Genomic DNA, 10,709 nt, shown 5'->3' on the forward strand with positions numbered 1-10,709 from the left:
AACATTTTCCAACACCTTTTTAGGCTCCCAGAATCATTAAACTCCCTTCATTAACTTAATTCCATTATAAAGTGATGGTTTCTAGGTTCTCTGCTTTCCAGAGAATCTGTGCAACTATCACCCCTTTTTAGTTTAAACCACAAACCATATGTTGTGTTATATCTAATAGATACACTAAAGCTACAGCTATTACATTTCTGCCAAACAATGATAAGGCAAATGTTTTTTTTAGTGTAAGTTTTTGACATTTGTTCTTTATTTGTATGATGAAATATCTATAGGTATTTTAGATGTACTATTCTACTATACTGCCTATTACTTTGGATGACATGCAGTTTCCTGCTATCTTCTAGGATGGAGCAAAGGGATAAGTGAAGCTTGAGGAGCATGACAATGTGTTCTAGCAAATAACCAGTAGGATGCCTTGCCTGGAACAGAGAAAGCATGCAATACTCTCATTGTGTTTAATAAATCAGCAGCATCCCTGAAACAAGCACAATGCATGAGGGAATTACAGGCAAAGGCCCTCATCTGAGTCATACCGGCTTTAGATATTTGTAGCACTAAGTGTTTACAGTGCACAAATATCTTCAGTGTTTATAAATGTTCAGTAGACATGACAAATGTTGGGCACAATTTATATCTGAGACACGTGCACACCTAGAGTGCACATCTTCTGTTTAGAAATGTAGTTGCCTTCTAGGTCTTGAGTCCACAAAGAGATGTAATAGGCTTATGAATAAACTGAAGATTTGAAGCATTTATGTAATATGGCTAAGCTCATTATTTTACCAGGACTGCTGCCTCATTCTGACTCATTTCTCTTGGTTATAGAAAAGTCTGCAGTGTATTGCTGAGCACTGGACTCATTAGCATTTCAAGTGCACACCGCAAAAAAAGGGAAAAGAACAAGTAGCTGAAGTAATCCTCATATGCAGGTATGTTTGCCTTTACTGACTTACACTGAGGCACACTGAGAGCAATTGTACAGCTCAGCAGATCATCTTCATATAATATAATATGGACAGCAGCAGGTTCTAGACAAAATGCATGGGAAGTAAAGGAAATACCCTTAAAATTAAACATTCAGTGCTTGCAGATTTCTGTACAAATTAGAGGAGGATGTAGTCAGTGGAAAAGTGGAGCAATAGGTGAGGAGTGAAGGTTACATGGGGTTTATTCTAACTGTGGTTGCACATTGTCAACACAGCTAGCTTGGCATTTGCAATTTGCTTACAAGGGAGTCTAATATGTGGAAATCTGTATTTCTTGCCTTAGCACATTTCGACCTTTGTTAAAGGGACAGTAACACCAAAAAATGAAAGTGTATAAAAGTAATTACTATATAATGTAATGCTGCCCTGTACTGGTACAACTGGTGTGTTTTCCTTAGAAAGACTACTATAGTTTATATAATAAAGCTTCTGTGTAGCCACGGGGGCAGCCATTTACAGGAGAAAAGGCACAGGTTACTTAGCACATAACAGATAAAACCCCATTATATTCTAAAAAGCTTATCTGTTATCTGCTATGTGCCTGTGCCTTTTCTCCTTTTTCCCAGCTTGAATGGCTGCCCCCGTGTTGACACAGCAGCTCATTTATATAAATTATAGTAGTGTTTCTGAGGCAAACACACCAGTTTTACCAGCGCAGGGCAACTGTACATTATATTTTAATTACTTTAAAACACTTTCATTTTTTGTTGTTACTGTTCCTTTAAGTTGCTCCCATTACTTGTAAGTCGGGGCACTGATGAATTCTGCCTGCAACTTACCATAATTGACAACTGTTATATATGTTAATAATAAAACAATTATTTTTATTAGATTTTCAGTATAGTTCTTCAAGTTATGCTGCATAGTGTCTTAAAGAAGTTTGATATAGAATATAGAATAAATAATCATGAAAGATAAGTTTATCCATGTGGTCCAAGCTCCCTGTTCCCTGTAAGTTGTGCTCCTGTGCACACATACAAATCTTGAGAACAGTGCACACAATAAAAAAGCATGTGGGGTAATTGAATGTACTACAACTACTGGTGTGTATAGTTTCATTCCAGGTAGCCAGACAAAATTATGTTCATGTACAATGCTTCTGTACCAGTCATTTGCTACAGGGGAATTATGGGCAAGGGTGGTTCTGCCATGAGGCAAGGTGAGAACACAGGTTATAAGGGGCTGCAAAAAGCCAGTGCTTGTAACTATAAGGGGCACATTTACTAACCCACGAACGGGCCGAATGCGTCCGATTGCGTTTTTTTCGTAATGATCGGTATTTTGTGATTTTTTTCGTATTTTTTTGCGATTTTTTCGCCGTCTTTACGATTTTTGCGCAAAAACGCGAGTTTTTCGTAGCCATTACGAAAGTTGCGCAAAGTCGCGATTTTTTCGTAGCGTTAAAACTTGCGCGCAAAGTCGCGCCTTTTTCGTTTTAACGCTACTTAAAAGGCGCGACTTTGCGCGCAAGTTTTAACGCTACGAAAAAATCGCGACTTTGCACAACTTTCGTAATGGCTACGAAAAACTCGTAAAAATCGTAAAGACGCCGAAAAAAATCGCAAAAAATACGAAAAAGTCGCAAAATGTTCGTTTCCAATCGGAATTTTTCCAATTCGGATTCAAAATCGTGTCTTAGTAAATCAGCCCCTAAGAGTCAATATTCTGGTTATTAAAGGGATTCTGTCATGATTTTTATGGTGTACTTTTCATTTCTAAATTACACTGTTTACATAGCAAATAATTCACTCTACCATTTAAATATTGGTGTGTGCATTGTGCCTGAGTTTGAGCTTTCAGAAGTAGCCTGTGCTACACATTAGAACTGCTTTCAGGTAACCTATTGTTTCTCCTACTCCCATGTAACTGGAAGAGTCATAAGCCACATTTGGATTTTTTCTATTAAGTGCTATTCTCACAGGGAGCATTTTTAGCAATGCATCAGGGAGCTGTTATCTTGCTACCTTCCCATGTTCTGCTGATCGGCTGCTGGGGATGGGCGGTGATATCACTTCAATTTGAAGTGCAGCAGTAAAGAGTGACTGCAGTTTATCAGAGCACAAGTCACATGACTAAGGGAACCTAGCATACTAAGAATATGTCTAGCTCAAATTTAAAAATGAAATATAAAACAAAATATGTTTGCTCTTTTGAAAAACAGATTTCAATGCAGGATTCTGCTGGAAAAGCTGAATTATTGATACATTTTGTAAAAAACATGTTTTCCCATGACAATATTCCTTTAAAGCATAAATGTGTCTCTTCTACTGCAAAAAGCGCAATTCTGCTCTCTGCACTATCAATGTGGCCCCCCTAAACCTATTAACCCCGCTAAACCCACTATTGCCTAAAAAGTAAGCACCAGGGGGTGAGGAGGACAGCATTGAAAGGCACCTGAGGTGGCCTGGGTCCCTGCTTCTGGGACATTACTAATCACACAGGAATGGCAGCAGCTAACTTATAGGATATAACTAGGACATAACTAGGATAAGGAAAGGGTTTATCACTGGGCACCAAATTGTTATATATGTACTAGTGTGACCCTGGGCAAGTGCTTTTCTGCACTGTAAAATGCACTATCATGGAGTAGTAGAGCAAAAGTTTGGCTTTTTTACCAGTTCTGTTACTGTGTATGCACACACCCCAAGGGTTCCCTGGGAAAGGAAAGAAGATGGCTGTGATCACTAGGATAGCACCTTGGCCCAGCAAATTTTTCATCAATAAAGAGAACCAGTCTGGGATCTGAGGCAAGCGATTATAATTATTGGCGGAAGTGCCCCCCCCCCTTTCCTTTTCCTTTAATGGACAAGTCAACAAATTGTTTGCCTAATAAAATAAAACAAAATTCTAAGCAACTTTGCAATATCCACTCATTATAAATGTATAATTGCTTTTGAGTTATTTGTATATATAATTAATATTAGAAGCAGTGTCTGCCTGTCCTTTCTGTTCCCTGCCCTGGGGGCTCTGACAGTCGAAACAATGTAACACAAGGCAGCAGACTGACAGACCTACCTGCTGGAGGAGCCTACCACTTGCAACATTGTTTAAAAAGAAACAACCAGGAGTTCAGCAAATGCAACTTTCTATAGCAATTACATTTACTTTTAACAAATTAATATTGGAAAGTTGCTTAAAATTATGTTTTCTTTTATTAGGCAACCAATTATCTTTGGGTTTGACATGTCCTTTAGAGGAGCAGTAGCACTAAAAAATTTACGTGAATCAAAGTAAAATGGTAAAAGTTGTGTGTTTGTTTAAGAAACCCTACTATTGTATACCAATCAAAGCTGCTGTGTAGCCATGGTAGTAGCTACTTAAAGGAAAAGGAAAAGCTAAGTCACTTGGGGGTGCCAAAATGTTAGGCACCCCCAAGTGACTTGAATCGCTTACCTTCTACCCCGGGCTGGTGCCCCTGTATGGAGATAACAGCACCAGCCCGGGGTAGCAGCGATCGCTTCCTCCTTCCTTCTTCACTGTGCACGCATGCGCAGTAGAGTGAAAAGCCGAACTTTAACAGAGAAGTCGGCTTTTCACTCTACTGCGCATGTGCCGGACTCGGAGTCGCAGCGAAACGAAGGCGGAAGGAGGAAGCGCTCGCTGCAGGTACCCCGGGCTGGTGCGGTTTTCTCCTAACAGGGGCACGAGGTAAGCGATTCAAGTCACTTGGGGGTGCCTAACATTTTAGCACCCCCAAGTGACTTAGCCTTTCCTTCCCCTTTAACTGAAGAAGAGCTAAATGACACAGGTTATATAGCAGAAAACAGAAAACACTATTGTATTTTTCAGATCTTATCTGTTATCTGCTAGGTAACGTACCTTTTCTCCTTTTTTCTAGCTTGAATTGCTACCCCCATGGCTACACAGTAGCGTATTTATATAAATCATATTCATTAACCAGTGCAGGGCGAAAGTACATTATATTTTGATTACTTTAAAACACATTTATTTATTGGTGTTACTGTTCCTTTCAATGTGGCAACACTGTGTCTTGCAGTGGGCTGCATACTTATGATTACCCACTTAACAAATTACTGTCAGGTTGCAGGTATTTATATAAACAATAGTAGTCTTTCTGAAGAGAACACACAGCTTTTACCAGTGAAGGACAACAGCACATAATAATTTATTAACTTAAAACAGTTTCATTTTTTGGTGTTACTGTTCCTTTAATTATAATAAAACGTCCAATGTTATATGCAGATCATAGTAACACTTTTCTCAGCCGTACAACTTTGAGCAATCATGTGCAGGACTTTGGGAATCTGAGAACTAAAAACATGCTAAAATAATTGGCTGTTGATTACTTGCTGTGTTAGAGAAAACATTGAAATAGATGGAAAGTTGAACAAGGCCTGACGGACTGAGTTTTGCTTTCTTTACTGGCCCTCTCCTATTGATCTTCCATCCAGGTAAAAAAAATGTAAGACTAGTTGTAAAGTGACTTATAATACTGCTGTCTATCATCATACAAAAAAAATGTCTTAAGGTGAACTATACCTTTAACAATTCTAGTGATTATAATTTATTTATAAGGGCCATGCCAGTTTACAGATTAAGACAGGATCGTACACACCACAGACCAAAAACTTTAAAGAGACTGCTATAATGACCCAGGCTGACGCAGTGCCTGTAAGTGCAGACACAGGAGCCAGAGTAGCCAAGCGGATCGGCTGATTCAGCCCTGTGTGGCAGTGGCCTATTTACTAAAGGGCAGACTTTGCAGGATTTCAAGCTTTGTGTTTCAGGGCACATGAAATGTAATTAATAACTGTATACATTAGTCTCAGTCTACTAGAACTCCACTAGAATTAACTGAGACAGCTGGGTCTGCTTTAAATTGCTTTAAATTATATATCAGCCTTAATCAGGAACTGTTAAAAGCAAAAACCCATTCAACAGTAATAAAAACTTTTTTTTCAGTTTCATTGTCCATTTTTCAGTTTCATTGTGCCCTCTGTGTTTCATTTCAAACACTTTGGGGCCTATTTTTTAAAGTTTGTATTTTTTTCGTGATTATACTAATTACAATTTTTTTTAAAAAAAATGTGATTTATTAAGCAAAAGAAACATGAATAAAATTCCTCATAATAAGCATGGTGGGGTTTGGTCTTATGGTCTTATATTCGGCTGCTAAAATAACATTACATTGGGACAGCAGCTTTCTAAAGGCACAACCAGTGCAGCATTGAGACCTGCAGTACCCCTTCCCCTGACCCCAACACAATAGCTAACCACCAGACTACAATAGGGGATAGAAGGGCACAGTTGTTTACTATTAATGATATTTCACATAAATTAACATATATAAATAACCATAACTTATTGTTACAAAACAGACATTAAACTGCCCTCTCTCCTTTAAGACAACTGACCCTGACCTCAGGCCTGAAGCCTCTGTCCTGTCTCATATCCAAGTCCACCTCCAAAGTTAACCATCTCGCCTATGACCCCAGATGTACACTTTTGCTTTTCTTTTAGTGACCAGTTTATCCATGAAGTCCAGCACCAACTTTTACAGCTACTGATGGACTAACGTTTTGTATGTGACAATTTATTTATCAATCATACTTCAAATAGACATTATATCACAAAACCCCTGACTCATAAAATATCTAACAGATTTCAGTTTTCTATTATTGCACACAATAAAAGGGTCAGGCGATCCGCCTACAAGTGTTAAACAATAAAAAAATCCCCTTTGGGGTTCCATGTCTTGGATCCCTAGAGCCAAATGACCAAAATAGCCCAATATCATTAGGAGAAGATCCACTCATTTTGTGGTTCCACCTAATTACTCCTTCACAACCTGTAGTGAGGGTGGGATCAATGGACATTGCAGTGCTCCTGGTCCTCCTGTCCATTGGAAATATCTGGTAAGCCAACTCACTAACCTGGGAAAGAACCCCTAACCTATCACTCCTAGGAGGATCCCACCCCCATTGCACTGCTGTGCCCTATTTCCCCTCACTACTCTTCAAATCATGAGGCTCTAGACAGTTTGAAACAAAGCTAAAATACACAGAAGATTTATATTGTGCCATTATAAGTGTACATTATAAGTATACCCAAGTTTCCCAAGTGCAAATGTGTCCAGTGCAGGCAAATAAGTCTCAAAAGAAAGAGCCAAATGCGAACCGCATATATACCCCAGTACCTGTGTCAAATGTAGATAACATTGCAAGTTGTAAGCAAAGCCACAGAAGAATAAGATGAGGAGAATTTTTATAAAGGAGAGCTATCATGAAAATGAGAATTTAACTCATCTCAGAAGAAACTTTTCAAAAATAATCAGGTAAAAATACTGTGCCATTTCTGACATAATCAAGTTATTCTTTACTCTCCTCTCAGCAATCTGTCTCTCTACATGAAGCTTTGTGTCAGTTGGGTATTTTGAAAGACAGTTAGCTCTAATGCAGTGTCTAGGCAATGTGATAACACTCCAATGTATTTGATCTAAGTGTCAATCAGAATGCTGCCTTATGTATATACTGAAGAAATGATCTACTGGGTCCAAATAACAGCCTAGGTAACTTGCCAACAACTCTGTAAAAGTATAGCGCTATCCCTTTTTAGTAAAGATGTTGATGTCACAGTGTAGCGCATTGGGGCAGAAGGATAGTGACAACAAAGGGATTTTGCTTTTCTTTTGGAGACTGATTTATCTATAGAGTGCAGCACCAAACTTTTACAGGTACAGATTGACAGAGGTTTTGTATGTGACCCCTTAATTTATCAGTCATAATTAAATGACCATAATGTCACAAAACTCAGAACAGAATCCAACAGATTCCAATGTTGTATCACTGCACCCAAATTAAAGTTTCAGGCTGTCCGCCTACAAGTTTTAAACAATACAAAAACCCCTTTGGGGCTCTGTTCCTTGGGGGCTCCTTGTGCAAATAAGGAAAATTCACCTGAACAGAAAAACTCATGACTCCTCAATCATCAGAAGAATTTTTATTCCTTATGACACTTAAAAAATAAGGGCCTGACTATCTGCTAATAATAGGGGATTAATAAGAATGCTAAGTGACATGTACCCAAATCAAACGCTATGAAGAACACCTTTTTAATATATGAGCAAGTAACAAAAAGGCTCTCTTACCCTAATGAATTGGCAAGGGTGGAATATACAGGACATTCAGACAAAGTATCCCGAGGCCTTCTATTTTTTTAAATGAAATTTGTGGACAAGAACTCATATGTACTCAAATGCTTTCCAGTGAAGTGAGCCTGCTGAACACTATATGCAGACTAATCTTTTCACAAAACAATGGCCTTTGGTGCGCTTAACTCAAAATATGACTCTAGCATACTTGCTGAGCTTATTTCAACAGGGAATTAATCGTCCTGTGTCATTTTTGCTGAACTTTTAAGTAGGATGTTTTGAATAACCTTCTAACATAGTATGCATCATTGTGGCCAAGAACATCACAAGGTAACCCACCAATTAACCCTTCCAACTAAAAGTGCCAAAGTGTCAAAGTGCCCATAATACTGTACCACTGCTAAAAACATTAGTCTGTAATGAATGACCTTCATATTTGAAGCGTGTTGATAGTATATGTTTCTAACAGGCTACAGATATTCTGTGAATATAAAGTATAAGTCTAAATGCAGGTTTTGCTTGGTGTACACTGAATGGAAGACAGCATTGTGCATCATCCACAAACCCAGCTGAAGGCTTCTTGCCAAGGAGAGGACCCAGCAACGTCACTTGCCTCTGCCCAAACATCAGTTCCTTTACGCAAGTAACTGCATTCCCCTTTCTGGTGGGGACAGAATCAGGAGTAACAACATGTAAAATGCTATATTTATTTAGGCAGGCCCTTCAACCAAGTTTACATACACATCTCTCTTTATGCTGTAATGGGTATAGCTGATTTTATGGCTGAATTTGTAGCTGCATTTCCTGATCTAAGTAAATTTCATTATTTTGCTGCATATGTTTGTACACAACACTGACCAATAGGAAGTCATCCACTAAGCCCCTGATCTCATAGGAAATGTGTAAGCTGCTGATAGTATCCACCTTGAGCAATTCCTTTCTAATGGTTGCACGATCGTTATAATGATGTTGGGTGGGGAAGGCACCATGTGAACTTTCATCCCTGGCTGGAATAGCCCAGAGAGTATGAAGCCTGAGTGTGTTAGTACCCTGCCCAGACATACTGCATATATTAATGATGCACAATTCAGCATCCCAGAGATTGAGCAGCAGCAGCAGCAGTTTTGTAGCATGCCTCGCCTACAGCACATCGCAATGACAAAGGCAGAGATATGATGTGTTAGAAAGATCTAAAGCCGGCTGCCGGCTGCTATTTCCTAGAAATACTGCAATGTGCAGCGTTAGAAGCTCCTATTGAGCGGCAGTACGCTTTCCCTCCTTACTGCAGTCCCTGCCTATCCCCTGCCGCCCAGACTCCACATGCCGTTACAAGTATTCGCACAGCAAAGAGCCTACCTTTGGTTTCCATCTCTGTGCCTTGTCAAGTGCCCGGAAGTTTAGGAAACTTGCCCAATACAGTATTCCCACTGCAGAAATCCTGCTGGCAGCCTTTATCGCGACAACGCTGTTTCCCTTTGGGATAGAGATCCCTGCAGCCTGGATCTGCAATCAACCATCAGAACACAGTGGTGAGAAGGAACCTAGCCCTGCCCAAAAGCCTCACTAGGGCAACAAATAACGGCGGGGAACGGGGGGATTGGCCGGGCCAGTTACCTAGATCCCGATGCTGCAGAGTGGAGCTTTCCGCCGACTGTGGTGCTGCTGCTTCTGCTGCTGCAGGTGTAGTGACAGCTCAGCCCACTCCAGCCTGTGTGTACGGACAAGATGAATCGCTCCGAGCAGCACTGCGCATGTCATTAGTTCTCTCCTATTCAGCACCCTGCTCAGCTCTTCCTGCTCTAGCGTTTAATCACCGAAACCTGAGGGGAAGAGAGACGCGAACTGCGAAGCCAAATGTACATATATTCAGTATATTCCGGAGTCTGGAATATGCAGGTTATATGTCTGTCTGTCCAATGGAAATTTGAAGCACTTTGCCTTTTCTTTTCACTTTTAAGGAGAATTGCATTTGGTTACTTTTTTTACTTCCAATAAGTATGATTCAAATTCTGAATCAAAGCTTCTTGTCTTTATTAGCAGAAGTTTGTATATCTATGCATGCCCAAAGCTTTAGTACAGGAAAATATATTTAAATCCCCAGTAAAAAAACACACATTTATAGATTATGTCTGACTGTTCAGCAACTGCAAATAAAATCTTGGCACCATTTCTTGGCTTTTTTTCAGGGCTGGCTCAAGGACGAGGCAAATGAGGCCACCTTGGGCTTTAGCTTTACAGGCCCCTGCCACATGGAATTGTTACCTGCTCAGTCTTATAGGAGTCAGTTCAGTTTTAACCAACTATAAAGTTCTTGGTTTGTCCATGTTTCTAAGATCTATAACCCAGACATAAGTATAAAAATATGACAAACCTGAGTAAATTATAAAAAGGCAATTGGCCCAGAGCGAGTACTGGCATTGCAAGAGCTGGAGAAGACTACTTCACCCTATTTTGCCCTACAGTACATCAAATTGGTTCCCTTTCCAGAGAAAAGTTAAGTTAACTCTGTGCTATTGATCTGCCTGTCTTTAACTCTCTCTTCCCTTTCCATTGGTATGGCAAAACTTCTAGCACCTCCTCTACCACAGTTATCCTAAACTGGT

At 39.7% G+C, this 10,709-nt stretch overlaps 1 protein-coding gene across 1 annotated transcript in view; it reads right to left on the reverse strand.

Annotated features, from left to right (window-relative positions):
- The window catches only part of fgf12 (fibroblast growth factor 12), a 221,866-nt gene extending 212,018 nt beyond the window's left edge, over positions 1-9,848 (reverse strand). Inside the window, exons 1-2 of the mRNA XM_012962590.3 lie at positions 9,721-9,848; positions 9,463-9,609 (exon numbers count right to left, since the gene is read on the reverse strand). Of these exons, the coding sequence (XP_012818044.1) occupies positions 9,463-9,475 (13 nt within the window). The 5' untranslated portion in view covers positions 9,476-9,609; positions 9,721-9,848. The remainder of the gene's footprint in view (positions 1-9,462; positions 9,610-9,720) is intronic.
- Between the last annotated feature and the right edge of the window lie 861 nt (positions 9,849-10,709).

This window comes from Xenopus tropicalis, chromosome 5, assembly GCF_000004195.4.
Source record: "Xenopus tropicalis strain Nigerian chromosome 5, UCB_Xtro_10.0, whole genome shotgun sequence".
NCBI classification, from domain to species: Eukaryota; Metazoa; Chordata; class Amphibia; order Anura; family Pipidae; genus Xenopus; species Xenopus tropicalis.